Source organism: Osmerus mordax, chromosome 28 (genome assembly GCF_038355195.1).
Source record: "Osmerus mordax isolate fOsmMor3 chromosome 28, fOsmMor3.pri, whole genome shotgun sequence".
NCBI classification, from domain to species: Eukaryota; Metazoa; Chordata; class Actinopteri; order Osmeriformes; family Osmeridae; genus Osmerus; species Osmerus mordax.
This window is the reverse complement of record NC_090077.1, coordinates 654,560-674,838: the sequence shown is the minus strand read 5'-3', so window position 1 is coordinate 674,838 and position 20,279 is coordinate 654,560. Positions and strand designations below refer to the sequence as shown.

The following is a 20,279-nucleotide window of genomic DNA, read 5'->3' as shown; positions in this document are numbered from 1 at the left end:
AATTCTCACGTAGCTCACGCCCCGGGACACCCCTTTTGACAGTTCTTCAGCAAGGAGGGTTAGTTGCAAGGGTTTGTATCATAACATCGGGTCGTTTCAGGCAACGTAGAGACTCATTAATGGAATTCGCCCGTCCGAAAAAGACAACCATTCCTTTTGCAACAGGTTGGTAATTCATCATCGCTTGAATGTGGAAGTGCATCGTTCTGACAATGTTGACAAATTCGTAGGTAAATAGCTAGCTAAACAAGTAGCTATTAGCGTGCTAGCTACCCGTAGCGCCACCAGAGATGGCCACAGCTACATGAATGGACAGCTGTGTTACCTAGATAACGGTACACACAGCATGTGCAGCGGGGGGAGGTAACCTAATCGCAAAGGCTACTGTCACAGTGTTACAAGTAGAAGTAGGTTATGTTTACGCCGTGTCTATCGCTAGTTTTAGCGCAGCTACGTTTGCTGATTCTGTCAGACGGGTGCCAGCGACAGGGAGTGTGTCAGTAGTTTGGAGATTGCTGGCTAGCTCAGCCAAAAACGTTTGCAAGACTAGACAGTCACCGCTGCAGGTGATTTGAAGGCCGTGCAGCAGCATGTCAGGTCATCACTAACGACAATTGAGCAATGTTTTGTTTATCATTCACAAAATACTTCAATTGATGCGATTGTGACCATGTCACATGGCTTGGGGTTTAACTTCTGCTTACGATGTTAGGTCGGTACGGTAGATCGCACAACCATTGTGAGTTTGTTCAGCCTACAAATAATGTCTGCGATTTTCTGACAATAGGTGTTTAATGTAGCATATTAAAGTCTAAAGTCAGACTGCAATGAAGCAAGTTATGAAATTAATAGCCGTCTACTAAGTCATTAATGCCCCAAGCTCAGGTGACAACTCTCTCTCTTAGTCTCTCTCCATATATACACACACACACACAGTTCTTGAAAAGCTATCTCATTACTAGAGTGCCTTTCCTATTATGGCTGATAATGCTCCGATTACCGTAAGTGTTTTAATTACCTAGCCCACAGTACTTCCCTGTCACCTACGCCTCTCTCAACATAACACTGTTTTGTTTGAGTCAAACAACAAACTGACAGGTACAGTCGAGGCAGGCAGGCACTTAGAGGTGCAGAAACTGTCAAATGACTGATGCTTGTAATCCTTGTCTTGTAGATGTTTTGAATTATGTTGACGTGGTAAAAACATGAATAAACCCAAGATGGCAACGGAGAAAGGGTGAGTCTCTCAATCTGTTTGTCTGTCTGTCTGTCTGTTTGTTTACCTTCCCCTGTCTGTCTGCCAGTCTGTTTGTCTCCCTCCCTCCTCCCGTGACCTTTCCCCTTTCGCTCTATCCTGTCTGCCTGACATCTGGAGCAACACTGAGGTTACAGTCAGCTTAAACCAGTGGGCTCTGTGGCTAGACCCGGGGCCTGGTGATGTCATCCTCATTGACCAGCCACCCGTCTGAGACAGGGACAGTCCGCATTGTTCAGGCCTCGCAACGCTTCTCATCAGTGATGAAACGGTTCACTGGCTTTGCGGTGCTAGAGAGGGGGGGGGGGGGGGGGGGTGGCAGCAGGGCCGGTACCAACTACACTGGGTGGCGTTGCCGTGACGATCGGGGGGAAATATGCGGGGTGGGTGGCTTTAGCATAGCTGCTCAGTCGTTTAACTGTCATCGAACGGGAACGTGTCTAAAAAAGGGCCTGATAGACTGTGTGTTTGTGGACATGTGCGATTTGTGTGTTTTTGGGCAGTATTGCCCACCCTCTCCCTGCCTCAGTAGATTTTTGTCTGCCAGTTAGTGTTTATGTTTCTCGTCTCTCTCTCTCTCACTCTCTCTCTACCCCTCTCACTCTCACTCTCTCTCTCTCTCTCTCTCTCTCTCTCTCTCTCTGTCTCTTTGTACCCCTCTCTCTTTCTATCTCTCACTCTCTCTCTCTCTCTCTTTCTTCCTCTTCTTCCTCTCCGTCTCTTCACTTCTGTCTTAAAAAGGACATATCAGCCATGCAGGGCAGAATTCACAGATTTCCTTCACTCTGCCATGGCTGTTGTCATGCCAACTGACTTTTGACCCAACCATCCCAGATGGGTTTATAATAGAACTCCAGGAATAGCTCTGTCAATCTACATAGCACATCAAAAGAGACCACATTCCATAAATATAACTAAAAATATAACTAACTGTGTGTGTTTGTGTGTCATCTGTGTGTGTCTGTGGTTGTTTGTGTGTCTGTCTGCCTGCCTGTGTGTGTGTGTGTGTGTGTCTGTGTCTGCCTGTGTGTGTGTGTGTCTCTGTGTGTGTGTGTGTGTCTCTGTGTGTGTGTCTCTCTGTGTGTGTGTGTGTGTGTGTGTGTCTGTCTGTGTGTGTGTGTGTGTCTCTCTGTGTGTGTGTGTGTGTGTGTGTCTCCCAGTGTTCCCAGTAACTCCCGGGTGCTGATGCTGCTGTCTCAACTGGAGAGGATGAACGGAGACGCCATGCTGGCGGACGCTGACATAGGCCGGCAGGTCACCTCCAAGATCCTCCACCTCATCCAGACCCAGGGTGAGAAGGAACACACACACACACATAAGTCCTGCTCCACACACACACACATCTCTGCATCCCGTATTCCTAACCTTCCTTAACTGTACTGCATCTATGTCACACACACACACACACAGGTCCGTCCTATAAACACACAAACACACAGAACTGAACATTGACCCCTCCGAGTCTGGTAGTGGAGCAGGTCAGCAGGGACCAACCTTCAGCCTGACTAATCAGCTGTCAGGGGACACTGAAGGGTGTCCTTTTGGAAATGTTTACGGGGTCAAAGGGTGAGAGGGTGAAAGGGGTCGTATAGGGTGGGGGATGCAGGGGTGCATGTTTGGGCTGGTTGCACTAGGTTGGCATGTCTGTAGAAGTGGAACCATTCCAAAGCTGGGGGTAAGGACTGTAACTGGACACACACACACACTTAGCTAGTGCTCAGCTTTCTACCTCAGCGGGGGGGGGGGCTGACACCTCCCCCCCGCAGAGCCCCCCCCACGCCCCCTCGGCCTTCAACCCCTTGGTGAGTTCCCCTGCTCCCCCAGAAACTCGTACGTCAAAGGGAACTTGACAGTCGACGAAAAGCAGTTGGACTCTTGTCTAGAATTGCCCATCAGCCCCCAGTCAGAACGGCCACACAAACAAACACACACGCTCGCTGTTCTAAGAAATGGTTGGCAAACACACACATGCATACACATGCCCAATTATCTCAGAACCAAGCTGTGTGTTTGCGTACCAAGCTGCAAAGCCTGATGGGTAAAGTGGGTGACCAGACAGACGCTGAGGATCTGGCCTAGCAGCAACAGGATCCTCTGTTAAGACCTAAGAAAACATGTTGTCCTTTGCTATTAAGACCCCTAGCATAGCCAGACCTCTAGACATGCCAAAGGGGGTCTGATGGCTGAGCGGTTAGGGAGTCGGGTTAGTAATCTGAAGGTTACCGGTTCGATTCCTGGTTGTGCAAAATGACGTTGTGTCCTTGGGCAAGGCACTTCAACCTACTTGCCTCGGGGAGAATGTCCCTGTACTTACTGTAAGTCGCTCTGGATAAGAGCATCTGCTAAATGACTAAATGTAAATGTAAATGTCAAGTGGCATAGTGAGGCTTCACACATACACACGATGCAGGGCGAGAGAGGAAACATGGTGACCTGTTTCACAGTAATCATACACCTCTGCTCTGTCTGTAGGGTAGGGGGGAGAGGAGGGGGGAGGGTAGGGGTGAGAGGAGGGGGGAGAGGAGGGGGGAGGGTAGGGCGAGAGGAGGGGGGAGGGTGGGGGGAGAGGAGGGTGGGGCGAGTGAGGGTCCAGGGTAGTATCACACACATGCTTTAGTCCCCTAGACACCATCCCCACACCCCCTCTCACCCGAGTGCAGCGTTCATCATTCCTTGCTTTGCTGATAAGAGGAGAATGGAGATGGAGAATGGGATGATGAGAGGAAGGGGGAGGAGTTGAGTGGAGTGGGGAGGGGGGGGAGTGGGGGTTAGTGTGAAGAGGGAGGGATCTGGGGCTCCAGTAGTGTACAGATCCAGTCTGTACTGTAGAGTATCAGGGACAGCACAGTCAGGTCCTGGAGAGGTTGAACACGGTGCTTTGAAGCAGGTTTGTTTTAGTGTCCTTTAGTGTTTTTCAACCTGAGAAACCCCTGGAGGGACTTTAAGACCAGCAGAGGATGGAGTACAGTAGATCATGGAGATCAAGCTACTCAGTGGCCCCCCAGGTCCCCCCAGCCTCCCCAGGTAAGAGCTCAGGGCTGGGACACTGAGGGGGCGGCTAGAGAGGGTGGAGGTAGACCTCTGGTAAACACAGATTCACAGATACATTTTTTTGACTATAAAAAAATAAAAGAAAAAAGAGAGAGAGACAGTTGGAAAGAGAGACTGGACAGCAGGAAGAGAGGGGAAGACATGCAGGAAAAATAGGTTTCTCAATGAGCTTCAGTCTGTAGATAACTCTTCCTGAATACTATGAAAGTCGTGAAACAGGTTTTAAATCATGTATGTAGTCATCTAAGCAGTATCTTAAGTGTCCAGTTTCCTAACTGGGTCAGTTATCATGACTGGGACAACTATATATCCTGTTATCATAGTTTATTGTTATATTTTAACAGTCAAGTCCATAAATCCCGATAGTGACACTTTGTGCTGATGTGCACTGCAGGTTTTAATTGGGTGAATTAGCTGTCTGAAGTCGTGTCGTGGTCCTCACAGGCTTTTAAAAGCCTGGAATGTTTTTTTTCAGGGTCATTTTTCTCCCAGACTGCTCTGGGGTGTTGAGTTTGTGTGCTATGTGTGTTCACAAGTACGAACATGTGTATGTGTGACTGCTCGTGCGTGTGTGTGTTTCTGTCGGCGTGTGTGTGTGTGTGAATTGGACGGCCTCCACTGAAACCTGATTAGCTTTGCTTGTTTAATTTATGACTCTATAAATCAGTGGAGGGAATCCTTACCACTTTCCATCTCCAGATTCACACCCTCGCATCCTCGAGTCAGACGACCTCTCTATCTCATGCGTGTGCATGTGTGGCCTTGCGTGTGTGTGCATCAGCACCACGGATACGGCTCTATCTGGGTAATCCAACTCCTGGCCCGGCGATCTCTGAGTTCCTCTTAACGTTGTTGTGTGTGTGTGTGTGTGTGTCTTGTAGAGAAGACCAGGAAGGAGGTCATGTCCAAAGGTTCCAGTGGTATGGAGGTGATCCTGGCGTCTCTCGAGGTGAGTACACACACACACACTGTTCCCCTTGCTGCGGATGAGTAAGTCTCTCTTGAAAAGAGATTTGATCTCAGTGAGAATAACTTGTATAAATGAAAGTTCGAAGAATAACACAAAATGAAACATTACATTTCACTTGTACATTTTGTTCATTTGACGCTTTTTATCCGAAGCATCCACAAACAGTTACACAAACAGCCCAGTATCCTGCATCCTTCATTTATCTTAAAGCACAACAGAATCCCATGACAACACAACGTCAGTTAAACATCCCAACAGTCCGGCTCGACAGACCGGCCCATACCGGGTCAGATGGCTGAGCGGTTTGGGAATCCGGCTATTAATCAGAAGGTCGCCGGTTCAATTCCCAGCCGTGCCAAATGACGAGGTGTCCTTGGTCAAGGCACTTCACCCTACTTGCCTCGTGGGGATCTCCCTGTACTTACTGTAAGTCGCTCTAGATAAGAGCGTCTGCTAAATGACTAAATGTAAAATGTAAATACCAGCAGACATCCAGGGTCATGTCACCTCGGGACAACACCAGTCTTTCCACTGTTCTGTGAGACATAAGTCAAGTGGCCCCAAAGTATTTACCGCTGGTGCCGGACCCAGAGATGTAGTGTCCTGGTGCCCTTGACCCGGTGAAGCCAGCGCCCTCCTCAGGAACGGAGCTGTTACCACTGCCGTCTCCAGTGTGTCCCTGGATGGTATTTCACCGTGTATTAATAGACCCCCTGGTGACAGGACAGTTTATGAATATTGGTTGGACAATAGCCATACCTTGTCGCAGAGAGAGGGGGGCGGTTGTGAGTGTGTTGTTTGTTTGGAGGGGGTGGAGGGGGAAGAGGAGGGGGCGTTGGTGTATGCTGAACATACGTGGCTGGATGTGAGGGTGGGTTTTTATGATCCTGTCTGTCAAAATGACAGACAACAAGAAAGTCTTAATGCAACCTCTGGGTTGTTAGAGAGACAACATCCTGTTGATGTTAGTGGTCAGAAATTCAGACATGCAGCAATATGGCGGCTCAGTCACCCCCTAACTGCATAACCCGTGTTTTCACGTAAGGTTCATTACTTCCCTTAACGGAAAATGTCAGGCCATTACCACTTTATCCTGTGAGGGTGTGTTTGTGTGAGTGTGTGTAATACCCAGCATGCTCTCTGTCTTTGCCAGAACACACGGGATCTTCAAACCATCCTGAACATTCTATACATTCTCAATGAGCTGTTGACCGTGGGTGAGTGTCAACTGCTCTCTGATTGGACGGATGGTTGAAAATGCCTCCTCTGTGATTGGATAGTTAGCTTGACGTTGTCATTTGATAGGATGATAAGATTCTTCTGCATCGAAACGTCTCTTCCTCTGACTGTTTTAGACCGAGTGACAGTAGATGTGATTGATTACTAGACTGCTATGTTGATTGGTCAGATTGTGGGCTGTAGACCAGTGATAATGGGTTGGTGTGTTATGCAATTGGGGCATCAACCTGTTAACACCTGAGAACATCATGTGGGGCACAATCTGAATTCGAAACAAGTGAACCCAAAAATTCATCTGATGAAGATTGGTGAATTTGTACAGACTGCTCATCGTGATAGGCTAGATAATGAACACAGAGATGGTGATAGTGTGATCTGAGTGTTGAATGACGGAGTGTGTGTGTTCTGTGTGTGTGTGTGAGCAGGCGGGGGGCGCAGGGTGGGGGTGTTTGTGTCAAAGGGGGGGACGGGCGTCCTCCTCCAGCTGGTCCTCTCGGCCAGCAAGGACACGCCCCCCAGCGAGGAGCTCCTGCTGCAGCTGCACTCCCTGCTCGCCAAGGTCGGACCCAAAGGTAACACACACCTCGAACACACACGCACACCTCTGTCTAACACACCTACACACCTCGAACACACACACACCCAGAGAACACACACACACCTCTGTCTAACACACACACCTCTAACACACACACATACGCACACCACACACACATTCTCTTCTTCTCACACAGATCCTTTCTTTGTCTAACACACACACCTCACTCACAGTATCTTTTACCGTGTGTGTGTGTGACAGACAGGAAGTTGGGTGTGAAGGCTCGTTTGAACGGTGCTCTGAACGTGACTGTGACCCTGCTGAAGCAGAACCTCCAGAACAGCAAGCTGCTGCTGCCATGCCTGCAGGTCCTAAGGGTTTACTCTGCCAACTGTGAGTCCTCAACCACAACCACCTCTAGTCCTCAACCACAACCACCTCTAGTCCTCAACCACAACCACCTCTAGTCCTCAACCACAACCACCTCTAGTCCTCAACCACAACCACCTCTAGTCCTCAACCACAACCACCTCTAGTCCTCAACCACAACCACCTCTAGTTCTCTACCACAACCACCTCTAGTCCTCAACCACAACCACCTCTAGTTCTCTACCACCTCTAGTCCTCAACCACAACCACCTTTAGTCCTCTACCACAACCACCTCTAGTCCTCAACCACAACCACCTCTAGTCCTCTACCACAACCACCTCTAGTCCTCAACCACCTCTAGTCCTCAAACACAGAGAAGCTTCCTTCAGTCTCCTGTCTGTCTGCCTGTGGTCACCACAACCCCCACAATGTTCTCAAAACAAAGATACGAGGATGGCTAAGATCATCAAGGACAGTTGTTTACTGTGTGAGTGTGTGTGTGTGTGTCTGCTTCCAGCCGTCAATGCCATCTCCCTGGGGAAGAACGGGGTAGTGGACCTCATGTTCAAGATCATTGGGCCTTACAGCAAGAAGAACACCACTCTGCTCAAGTAAGGACTGCCTGTCTCTCCTGTTCTCTTATCTTTCTTATCTTTCTCAATCTCTGTCTCTACTCCTCTTTCTCTCTCTCTTTCTATATCTGTGTCTCTTCTCTCTGTCTCTCTCTGTCATTTCTCTCTCCTTCTCTCTCTCTTTCTCTCCTCTTCTCCTTGTGTTGTTCTGACCCCTCCTCTGTTGTCACTTCCTCTGTTGTCACTTCCTCTGTTCTGGGTTTGCTTCAACAGAGTCTCTCTGGACACGCTGGGGGTGTTGCTTAAGTCCAGTGAGTATCTCCTGCTCTGTTCCATCACCCCGCTCCCTCTACTACCTCAAACATATTTTTTCAACCTTTTTCAAATTTTTTCGAAAATATATATTTTTTTCGTTTCAACCTCTTCGAAAAAATATTTTCAACCTTTCAAAAACAGACTCAACTCCTGCATCTGACCTCTGACCCCCCCCTCCCCACCCCTCAGAGACGAACGCTCGGCGTGCGGTGGACCGCGGCCACGTGCCGGTGCTGCTGGCGGTGTACCAGGACTGGCATCGCAACGACACGCGCCACCGCCACATGCTGATCCGGAAGGGTCTGCTGACCTGCCTGAAGAACGTCACTAACATCAAGCTGGGAAGGAAGGCCTTTGTAGACGCTGACGGCATGAGGGTGCTCTACAACACCTCCACGGTGAGGGGGGCACACACACACGTACTAATACACACACGTGTATTTACACTCACGTACGCACAAATACACACGTGTTCACATACACACAGGAAAGTACACATGATTAAATGGATGACAATAATGATTCTATTATTGATGGTGATGGTGGTGGTGATGATGATGATGATGATGGTGGTGATGATGGTGATGATGATGATGCTGCAGGAGTGCCTGCCTGTGCGCACCCTGGACCCCCTGGTCAACACGTCCAGCCTGATCATGAGGAAGTGCTTCCCTAAGAACCGCCTCCCCCTGCCCACCATCAAGAGTGTGTACCAGCACCTGCTGCCCCACCTCTCAGCAGGGGGGCCTGTGGCCCTGCTCTACAGCCAGGCCCCGGGGGGTGAGACACACAGCTATAGACGCAAAACATCTCCCTCTTCCTTCTCATTCCAGCCACACACACACACACACACACACACACTCTCTTTCAGCAGGGGACACCTCCTCCCCCCCCCTCCCCCCCCTGCTGTGACACCTCCACACATGTCCATTGCAGGGGCCTCTAGAAAGCAGGTGTACGTGAAGCCCTCCAGGGGTAAGACCCAGTCCCAGACTCACTCTCCTCTCACGCCCTAATCCCACTCGATCACTAACAGACACACTGCCCCTTCTACTGCCCACACTAGCAGTAGTCACCCCATTCACACTCTGTAGTACAAGCTACAAGCTACCTGCCTGTAGGGGTTTGCTCCAACCCCAGTCGTAACTAACCCTGATTCAACACATCAACCAGCTAATTATTATAATGGGGTTAGGTGTTAGGGTAGTGTTGGAGGTAGTGTTGGAGGTAGCTCTGCAGGGAGGTAGCTCTCTAGGAACAGGGTTGGAGACCCCTGCTGTAGTACGTACTTGCATACTTGTATCCCTTCATTGGCTTCCTCCCACTCGCTGCACACAGACTGTCGGTAAACTGTCGTCTCTTGGGTCCACGCAAGAGATCTCCAACTGCTCTTCAAAGGCTTGAGGGGCGCTTGACTCGAAGGCTTCACCCGAATTTATATATCAAGCACACCCGATGTTTTCAGGGGTTCAGATCAAATTGCGGCTGCACTCTCCTCTCCTCCATCCCTATCTCCTCCACCCCTCCTCTCATCCATCTCTCATGGCTGCTCACTCGGGTCCTGCTTTCCATTCATCTACTCCTCCTTCTGTCAGATGGACAGAAAATCTCATCACTCCATTCTTCTACCATGTAGACTTGATTGGGGTGCCACTGTTTAATCAAGGTTTAATTGAACTCTGGTCTGTGTGTTTGTCTAGTGGATGATGTTGTGGATGAGAGTGACGATAACGAGGAGGCCGAGGGAGACACGGAGAACGACACGGAGAACGAGGAGGATGAGAAGGACCACCATGCCGCCGTAAGACCGACCGCAACCACCATCCTGACCTCAGCCACCACACTGACCACAACCACGACCGTCAAACTGACACCATCCTGACTGCAAATAAACCACACGAAACAAAAACTACTGTCCTTTCCACATGCACGATTTGTGTATCGCTTAGGATAAAAACATCTGCCAAACAAATAAAATGTAAACGTTCCAGCCGTTCTCTAAACGTTCTCCTCCTGCAGAACGACGACATTGAGACGGACCTGAACAAGCTGCGACCTCGGGAGAACCCCAGACGGCCGTTTGATGAGCTCAGGGTGTACGAGCGCTTCTTTCTGGAGCTGTCTGAAGACTTCCAGGTCTCTGTTTTACACGCTCGTCTGCCTCAGAACAGCAGCTGGAACGTGTTCAGTTAGAGTCTTCTCTTTGTTTGCACACAGATGCTCTAACCTCTGTGAGTGATCTGAGTGTGGCTGTGTCCTCTCCAGGGCTTCAACTTTGAAACTCAGAAGACAGGCGTCACCGGAACACAAGCGTCAAACAAGACCCAGCGACCAATCATCCTCCCCACAGCTCAGGCTCTGCCCCCCAAACGGCCTATCCCTGCACGGGCAGAGAGTCACCTGGCCAAAGGGGAACACGCCTCCTCCCCAGCCCCGCCCCCTCCGTTGGAACTGGACAGCATCCTCATCAGCAAGGACCAAGACTGCCCGCCTCGCCACGCCCCCAGACCCACCCCGGAGGCGGGGCTAGAGCAGGAACTGGCGCAGAAGATGGAGCGGGTGTCCCTGGAAGGGGCGGGGCCACCGAGCGGAGCAGGAGGATTGGGCGAAGCCGCGGGGGGCCGGCAAGTGCAGCCTCCCTTATTGGCCGGGGGCTTGGTCGGGGGCGTGGCTTCATGGCGGGCAGCAGGAGGAGTCGAGGGCTTGGGGGAGGAGGGGCCTGAGGAGGAGGGGGCGGTGCTGGAGGTGCCAGACACTGCCCTGCTCCTCCCCCTCCACGACCCTGACCTGTACGTGGAAATGGTGAAGAGCACCTCGTCCGTGCCCCAGTTCTCGGAGGTGGCCTACCCAGACTATTTCGGACACGTGGCGCCCACCTTCAGAGAGCCCATCCTGGAGAGGGTGTACGGGGTACAGAGGTGAGAGCTCCCTCCCTGAAACACACACACACACACATAGAGACATGCACGCAGTGTACACACGCTCACACAGCACACACAGCCTTGCCTCTAACGCCCCCCCCCCTCCCCCGCAGGTCTAAGATCTTCCAAGACATCGAGAGGATGATCCACCCCAACGACATCCTGGACAAGGTGGTGTACGACTTGGACGCCCCCAGGTGAGCTCCCCCTGCTGGCCAGTCGCAGCATCTTTCACACAGTCAAACTCTCTTGCTTTGTCTGTCTCTCCTACACCCCAGAGCTGACGTTAGCTTGTAGGGCCTCTTCATCTGCCCCAGTCTCACCCATCCCTCCTGTCACTGCTGTGTTGCAGCTGTCCCGTCCTGGATGATGGAGAGTCCCTCAAGTTCAACTCCCAGTTCGAGTCTGGCAACCTGAGGAAGGCTATTCAAGTCAGGAAGTAAGTGTTACGTCTCAGGGCGCTCAAAATGGGGGTTGTTTGTCGGGAGTTATTTTTCCAACGTTCAGATTTTAATAGGCTTGTGAGTTACGTTGCCAGGTTAGATCATGTTCTGTGTACGTTGCCAGGTTAGATCATGTTCTGTGTACGTTGCCAGGTTTGAGTATGACTTGGTGTTGAACTCGGACATCAACAGCAACCACTACCACCAGTGGTTCTACTTTGAAGTTAGCGGCATGCGTGTGGGCGCCCCCTATCGCTTCAACATCATCAACTGTGAGAAGTCCAACAGCCAGTTCAACTACGGTGGGTCACGAACCCAAGATGTCTACCAGGAACTGCTGTTTCCTTTAACTGGAGCTCCTGTACGTGTCTGTGTGTCCTGTGTGGGTGTTTATATGTATGTTTATGTGTGTGTGTGTTTATATTTGTGTTTATATGTGTGTGTGTTTATATGTATGTTTATGTGTGTGTGTGTTTACATTTGTGTTTATGTGTGTGTGTGTTTATATGTATGTTTATGTGTGTGTGTGTTTATATTTGTGTTTGTGTGTGTGTGTTTATATTTGTGTTTATGTGTGTGTTTATATGTATGTTTGTGTGTGTGTGTTTATATGTATGTTTATGTGTGTGTGTTTATATTTGTGTTTGTGTGTGTGTGTTTATATGTATGTTTATGTGTGTGTTTATATTTGTGTGTGTGTGTGTGTGTGCAGGCATGCAGGTGCTGATGTACTCTGTGCAGGAGGCGATCAGTGGCAGTCCTCGCTGGGTCAGAACAGGCACAGACATCTGCTACTACAAGTAGGTCTGCAGGACGGAGCACAGCTCTGCTGTCTCCAGCTGTGTGGATGGATGGATGAGTTGGCTGGCTGGTTGGATGAGTAGATGGTTGGATGTGTAGTAGATGTATAAACAAAGTAACTTCAACACAGACCACCTTCTCCACTCCACACCTGCAGTCCAGTCATAACTTCATACTTTCAGAAGTTTGCCGTCAGTACGCCTTTTGATCTGCGTCAGAGCAAATCAGAGAGACCAGTTCAACGACCTCCGTCCACCTCGCAAGCCTTCTAGCAGCTTCTCTGTGTTCCCAGGAACCACTTCTCCCGCAGCTCCCTGGCAGCAGGGGGCCAGAAGGGAAGGTCCTACTACACCACCACCTTCAGCACCGCCTTCAGCCACAGGGACGACGTCTGCTACTTCGCCTACCACTACCCATACACCTACTCTACTCTCAAGGTACTAGAGAAGTACAGTACTCTACTCTCAAGGTACTAGAGAAGTACAGTACTCTACTCTGAAGGTACTAGAGAAGTACAGTACTCTACTCTCAAGGTACTAGAGAAGTACAGTACTCTACTCTCAAGGTACCAGTGAGGTACAGTACTCTACTCTTAAGGTACTAGAGAAGTACAGTACTCTACTTTGAAAGTACTACATAACTACACACACTCTTAAGGTACTAGTCTCTACTCTCAGAGAACAACACTACTATACATATACTAGTCTCGAGGTACTACACTTCACTTATACACTACCCTGATAGTTCAGACCATCCTCCACCCTCTCTGCCACCCCACCCCCTCCCAGATGCACCTGGCCAAGCTGGAGGCCCTGCGGACACCCCAGATCTACCTGCGTCAGGACGTGCTGTGTGAGACGCTGGGGGGGAACCCCTGCCCCCTGCTGACCATCACCGCCATGCCCGAGTCCACCAGCAACGAGCACATCTGCCAGCTCCGTCAGTAGGACCCCCTGTGTGTGTGTGTGTGTGTGTGAGAGAGAGTGTGTGTGTCTGTGTGTGTGTGTGTGCGCACGAGTGCCTGATGAGTTCTTTTCACTGTGTGTGACAGTGTGTTTGTAACGTGTGTGTGTGACCCCTCCAGGGAACCGTCCTCTGGTGTTCCTGTCGTCGCGGGTCCACCCAGGAGAGACCAACGCCAGCTGGGTGATGAAGGGCACCCTGGAGTTCCTGATGGGCACCAGCCCACAGGCTCACAGCCTCCGAGAGAGCTACATCTTCAAGATCGTCCCCATGCTCAACCCTGACGGGGTGATCAACGGCAAGTATGTTTCACACACACACACACACCGACACACACACAGTACCAGTCAAACGTTGTCCTTTTCCCGAAGAAAATGTGTCCAAACTTTTGACTGGTACTGTACAAACACACTCTCAGTATCTCACTCCTTCTTTCTTCCCCCCCCCCCCCCCCCCCCCCCCCCAGTCACCGGTGCTCTCTGAGTGGGGAGGACCTGAACAGACAGTGGCAGAGCCCTGTCCCTGACCTGCACCCCACCATCTACCACACCAAGAGCCTGCTGCAGTACCTGGCTGCCATCCAGAGGGCGCCGCTGGTGAGACAGACACCACCACAGTCCTGTACGACACCACCACAGTCCTGTACGGCCCTCTCATGGTTCTACTGAACACCACCACAGTCCTGTACGGCCCTCTCATGGTTCTACTGAACACCACCACAGTCATGTACGACACGACCACAGTCCTGTACGACACTCTCATGGTTCTACTGAACACCACCACAGTCCTGTACGACACTCTCATGGTTCTACACTCTCATGGTTCTACTGAACACCACCACAGTCCTGTACGACACTCTCATGGTTCTACTGAACACCACCACAGTCCTGTACGACACTCTCATGGTTCTACACTCTCATGGTTCTATACTCTCATGGTTCTATACTCTCATGGTTCTACTGAACTCGATGCAGTTCTGCTGCAGACACGCTGCTTTGTGTTTCCATGACAGAGTTTAAAGACGTGCTTCTCACTCTGTAAAGCCCAGCCCCGGTGAAGCTGAAAAAGCTTGTTCTAAGGTGTGTGTACTCTGTGTGTGTGTGTGTACTCTGTGTGTGTGTGTACTCTGTGTGTGTGCCCAGGTGTTCTGTGACTACCACGGTCACTCCAGGAAGAAGAACGTGTTCATGTACGGCTGTAGCGTGAAGGAGACCGTGTGGCAGTCCAACATCAACGCAACCAGCTGTGATCTGCACGAGGACCTAGGCTATAGGGTCAGACACACACACACACACACAGACACACATATAGATGTACATACACACACACATATAGATATACACACACACACACACATATAGATACACACACACACACACACACACACATATAGATATACACACACACACACACACACACACACACACATATAGATATACACACACACACACACATATAGATAGACACACACACACATATAGATATACACACACACACATCACACACACATTTACATTTAGTCATTTAGCAGACGCTCTTATCCAGAGTGACTTACAGTAAGTACAGGGACATTCCCCCCGAGGCAAGTAGGGTGAAGTGCCTTGCCCAAGGACACAACGTCATTTTCACGGACGGGAATCGAACTGGCAACCTTCGGATTACTAGCCCGCTTCCCTAACGGCTCAGCCACCTGACTCCCTACACATCAACACACGTGTAATAATGTTCATTGCCTTCAACTACACCTCATCATCAGCCATCAGACAAACACCCATACTGACAGTATCTCTCTCCCTCCCCTCTCCCCTCCCTCCCTCCCCCAGACCCTGCCCAAGATCCTGTCCCAGACGGCCCCTGCCTTCAGCATGGCCAGCTGCAGCTTCGTGGTGGAGCGCTCTAAGGAGGCCACGGCCCGGGTGGTGGTGTGGAGGGAGATAGGGGTCCAGAGGAGCTACACCATGGAGAGTACACTGTGTGGCTGCGACCAGGGCAAATACAAGGTAGGGCCCACGTGTGTGTGTGTGTGTGTGTGTGTGTCCAGCAGGTGGAGCCAGAGACCTCGTTGACAGCTTGCACAATCAGTGACTCATAGGTGTGTGTGTGCTGCTACAAACTGAACAACTCTTTCCATCTTTGTAGCTGTGCAGTGTGTATTTTTGGCAGCACCCTGACTCTCCTAGCTCTGTGTTGCCAACGTCAACATCTGCACAGCCTCGGGCCACAACAGGGGTTGCCAGGTTGGCCGGACATTAACCCCCCGCCCCCAGATCCCTTCTGGGAAAGTGTTTGTGCAGATGCACGAGACATAAATCATGGTGGTTGAAGGAGGTTGTCCCGGGCTGTAATCCGACCAGGGTCTGCTCTCTTCTCTGGACGTTCTGTTCACTTTCCAACACACTCCCAGGAGTCCGTCTGTCTGTCAGTGTGTGTCTCTCAGCCAGTCTGTCAGTGTGTGTCTATCAGTTAATCAACCTGTCTTTCGGCATGTCTTTCGATCTCTCAGTAAACCTGTCTGTAGGTCAGTCATGCGTCTTGGTCTGTCTGTCTTAACTCAAGTCCTGTCACCACAGGTGTACAGTGCACACGTGGCCATTTCAACCATTAATAACACACAGCCCTCCCTCCTTCCCTCCCTCCTTCCCTCCCTCCTTCCCTCCCTCCCTCCAGGGGCTCCAGATCGGCACCAGGGAGCTGGAGGAGATGGGAGCCCAGTTCTGTGTGGCCCTGCTCAGGCTGAAGCGGCTGACCTCCCCCCTGGAGCTCCGTCACCACCCTCACCTGCTGGACGTGGAAGGCGACATGATCGAGACGCGCGTCAAAGTAGCCAGGTGACCTCTGACCCCAGACTAGACAGGTGACCTCTGACCCGAGACTAGCCAGGTGACCTCTGACCCCAGACTAGCTTCTATGGAACGTTGTTCTAAACTAAGACTAGCTTCTATGGAGCTTCCTTCTAAACCCAGACTAGCTTCAGTAGAAGGTGCTTCTAGACCCAGACTAGCTTCAGTAGAAGGTGCTTCTAGACCCAGACTAGCTTCAGTAGAAGGTGCTTCTAGACCCAGACTAGCTTCAGTACAAGGTGCTTCTAGACCCAGACTAGCTTCAGTACAAGGTGCTTCTAGACCCAGACTAGCTTCAGTACAAGGTGCTTCTAGACCCAGACTAGCTTCAGTAGAAGGTGCTTCTAGACCCAGACTAGCTTCAGTAGAAGGTGCTTCTAGACCCAGACTAGCTTCAGTAGAAGGTGCTTCTAGACCCAGACTAGCTTCAGTAGAAGGTGCTTCTAGACCCAGACTAGCTTCAGTAGAAGGTGCTTCTAGACCCAGACTAGCTTCAGTAGAAGGTGCTTCTAGACCCAGACTAGCTTCAGTAGAAGGTGCTTCTAGACCCAGACTAGCTTCAGTACAAGGTGCTTCTAGACCCAGACTAGCTTCAGTACAAGGTGCTTCTAGACCCAGACTAGCTTCAGTAGAAGGTGCTTCTAGACCCAGACTAGCTTCAGTAGAAGGTGCTTCTAGACCCAGACTAGCTTCAGTAGAAGGTGCTTCTAGACCCAGACTAGCTTCAGTAGAAGGTGCTTCTAGACCCAGACTAGCTTCAGTAGAAGGTGCTTCTAGACCCAGACTAGCTTCAGTAGAAGGTGCTTCTAGACCCAGACTAGCTTCAGTAGAAGGTGCTTCTAGACCCAGACTAGCTTCAGTACAAGGTGCTTCTAGACCCAGACTAGCTTCAGTAGAAGGTGCTTCTAGACCCAGACTCGCTTCAGTACAAGGTGCTTCTAGACCCAGACTAGCTTCAGTACAAGGTGCTTCTAGACCCAGACTAGCTTGTGTCCCCGGCCTGCTCACCTCTGGCCTGGAGGCTCTGATGTCTGCTGTGTGGCTGCCTGCCATCAGCATGCTATCCATCTGTTAATATGTCATCATCAGCCAGAGCCAGGGTCCCTGGACAGCTGCACTGGACAAGCTTCTGCACTAAAACTGTGTGTGTGTGTTTCTGTGGGGGATATTGAGGTGAGTGTGTTTCCGTGGGGGTGGAAGCTGAGGTATGTGTGTGTGTGTGTGTGTGTGTGTGTGTGTGTGTGTGTGTCGGGCCCGTTCTTGCAGTCTTCTCTAATGGACTGTAATGGTTGAAGCTCTTTTGTTCAGGGATCTTAACACTCCTCTCCAGACAGCACTCTGTCCATCCTGACCATTATACCACCACACACACACACACTCAAACCACGCCCTGCTAATCTACTTTACGTCTCTCTGGGGTGGGGCGAGGGGTTGGGGGGGGGGGGGCAGGGGTCAATGTCTGAAGCCCCACACAGACACTCTCCACAGGATCCAGTTACCCCCCCTCCTCCTCCTCCTCCTCCTCCTCACCACCATCATCATCATTTCACCCATTAGAACCACTAAAACCACTGAACCTCAGAGAGCTGTTTACCATTTAACCACTAAACCACCAGATCAACACATCACACTGCATCTCCTCAGCACACACACACACACACACACACGCAGCCACACACATCCACACACAGACACACGCAGCCACACACACAACACACAGCCACACACAAAAATGCACAGCCACATTATTGCTCACATCCACTTGCACACAGAAATCCGCACACACGCACACACACACACACACACACACACACACACACACACAGCTGCACACACACGATCAGTCATTGTAGTTCACAACATTCTTTCATCTGCTCCTGCGTCCGCAAGCAGTCGTCCCCACGGCCAGAGCCCATCTGTTAAAATAGGGTCTTCTGTGGCTCCACGACAGGAACCTCTGCTGATTTGTTGCCGGGGCGGCGCGCCGCGGGGTGTAGGCTCGGATGCCACGGCACTGACGGTTGTGTTGTCGTTGTCGTCCCTGTTGTTGCCTAGCAGCCCGACAACCTACGTGCTGGAGGAGGATGAGCCGGCGTTCCTGGAGGAGGTGGACTACAGCGCCGAGAGCAACGACGAGGACCCCGACAACGACCCCGACAACGACCCCCAGGACAGCCTGGTCCGCTCCGAGGCCAACCACAGGGACTCGCTCACCTAACCTGACCCCTGACCCCTGATCTGACTCTGCTGCCTCACAGATCTAACCAACCTGCCTTCTCTCTTTCTGTCTCCTCTCTCCTTCTCTCCCCTCTGTCCTCGCCTGCCCCTGACCTCACTTCCTCCTCAGTTCTTACCTCACTTCCTCCTCCTGTCTGTGGTGCATCATGGACGTTGGGAGTCCATGCTCTATCTGCCTTTCACTCTGATCCACATGGTAGAATGTTCACGAGTTTCACACGAGGCACACACTCTTGTGACTACACGCTCACTCACACACACACACACACACACACAGCACATGTTCACTCACATGTCTCAAGGTTGTCTTGAGAAACCACAAGGTAGAGAACGTCCAGATGTTACACACAGCTTATGGTAGGATGAAGTGGGCTGTACACAGTCGGTCATGTTTCCATAGCTATAACAGTATTACTATTTAAACTCAACAATAGCAGCAACGCACAAAACCACCATCTCCCAGTAGCATCCAGGTACTGACGGCTCTGTAGGAAGTTAGCTACAAGTGTTTGCACATTGAATTTACCAACCCACGAAGGTTTACTGTATAAGATGGAACCTCAATTGGCAAAGCTTACCTCACAAACACACACACTCACACATACCCACAGTCACTCACATACTGTCTTAAACACACACACATTCTTTCTCACATACACACACACTCTCACACACACACAATATAAAACAGGTCACAGCTCAGCCCAAAGCTGAGCCGGTGTGAATGTCGTACTGGAACGATGCACTCCCCGGCCCTCTGGAAGTGGAGGGAGTTTGCCTGTAGAGGAGCTACACAGGGGCGCGGCACGGAGAATGATTGGTGCTTTTTTGTGGGTGGGCGTGGGTGGGTGGGGGGGGGGGGAGGGGTGGGTGGGGGGGGGGGGTGCTGAGCAGATCTCTGTTGTAACGATATTCTGTTTTTCTAGATGTAGGTGTTATTAATGATGTTTGTACAGTCAGCGCATGGCTATTTTATGTTCTTTTTCTAATTTATTCGTCTGTATTTTATTTGTGAGATGTTACACACACTGTTATGTAAATTAGGCTGTGTGTGTGGAGGTGCCCTGTGTGAATGTAAGGTTGTGTGTGTGTGTGTTTGGATTTAAGTTGCGTAAGAGGGAGTTGTCCAGTGGTGAACAGCTAAACAGACGGACATGTTTTTGTGAGGAACTTATACAGAGCGTTTTGATTTGGTTGAAACAGAAATTATTAAACGCCTGCTATGAAACCATTGGGAATAAATGTGAATGTGAACTATACATGTCTGCTTTCAGTCGTGTGTGTGTGTTTGAGAAAGATACACGTTTGGAATTAAGAAGTGGGAAAGAGAGGGGAGAGAGAGATAGACTGACACTTGTTATAGTGAGTCGACTGACCAAATTACCGATTGTCTCCTCAAATTCCACGTGTTTATGGACGGAGGGATGAGAGAGGAAGAGAGCTGAGAAAGAGGGAGATAGGAGGGGTGGGGTTGAGAAGAGGAGAAGAGAATGCTAAGTGGAGTTGTTGGTGTGGAGCACTGGCTTCACGCCCTCCACTTCCTGCCCCCCCCCTGTCAATCACACCAGCTGGAACAGAGAGAACAAAAGCTGCCCCCCCTACCTCCCCCTCTCCCTCCCCCTATCCCTCCCCCCTCCACGTTCTACCTCCCCCCCTCCCTCCCCGCTCTCCTTCCCCCTCTCCACATTCTACCTCCCCATCTCCCCCCCTCCCGCTCTCCCTACCTCCCGCTCTCCCTCCCTCCCCCTCTCCACATTCTACCT

At 50.8% G+C, this 20,279-nt stretch overlaps 1 protein-coding gene across 1 annotated transcript; it reads left to right on the top strand.

The window, feature by feature from the left end:
* Positions 1-54: 54 nt before the first annotated feature.
* Positions 55-19,351, top strand: agtpbp1 (ATP/GTP binding carboxypeptidase 1). The gene is made up of 27 exons (XM_067231003.1): positions 55-165; positions 1,175-1,237; positions 2,416-2,546; positions 5,188-5,255; positions 6,430-6,493; positions 6,941-7,087; positions 7,315-7,446; positions 7,941-8,034; positions 8,269-8,306; positions 8,500-8,708; positions 8,913-9,090; positions 9,247-9,285; positions 10,011-10,111; positions 10,330-10,446; positions 10,576-11,228; positions 11,345-11,428; positions 11,584-11,670; positions 11,828-11,976; positions 12,387-12,474; positions 12,768-12,912; positions 13,264-13,414; positions 13,560-13,740; positions 13,905-14,034; positions 14,581-14,712; positions 15,262-15,438; positions 16,106-16,266; positions 18,334-19,351. The coding sequence occupies exons 2-27, from the start codon at positions 1,206-1,208 to the stop codon at positions 18,494-18,496; spliced, it is 3,651 nt and encodes a 1,216-aa protein (XP_067087104.1). The 5' UTR covers positions 55-165; positions 1,175-1,205; the 3' UTR covers positions 18,497-19,351.
* Positions 19,352-20,279: the final 928 nt, after the last annotated feature.

Excerpts from the sequence above, each read along its gene's own strand:
- agtpbp1 (XM_067231003.1), top strand. The coding sequence starts at position 1,206 with ATGAATAAACCCAAGATGGCAACGGAGAAAGG. Across the intron at positions 8,709-8,912 it reads TGCTCTACAACACCTCCACG|GAGTGCCTGCCTGTGCGCAC; the intron begins GTGAGGGGGGCA and ends ATGATGCTGCAG. Across the intron at positions 11,429-11,583 it reads TACGACTTGGACGCCCCCAG|CTGTCCCGTCCTGGATGATG; the intron begins GTGAGCTCCCCC and ends GCTGTGTTGCAG.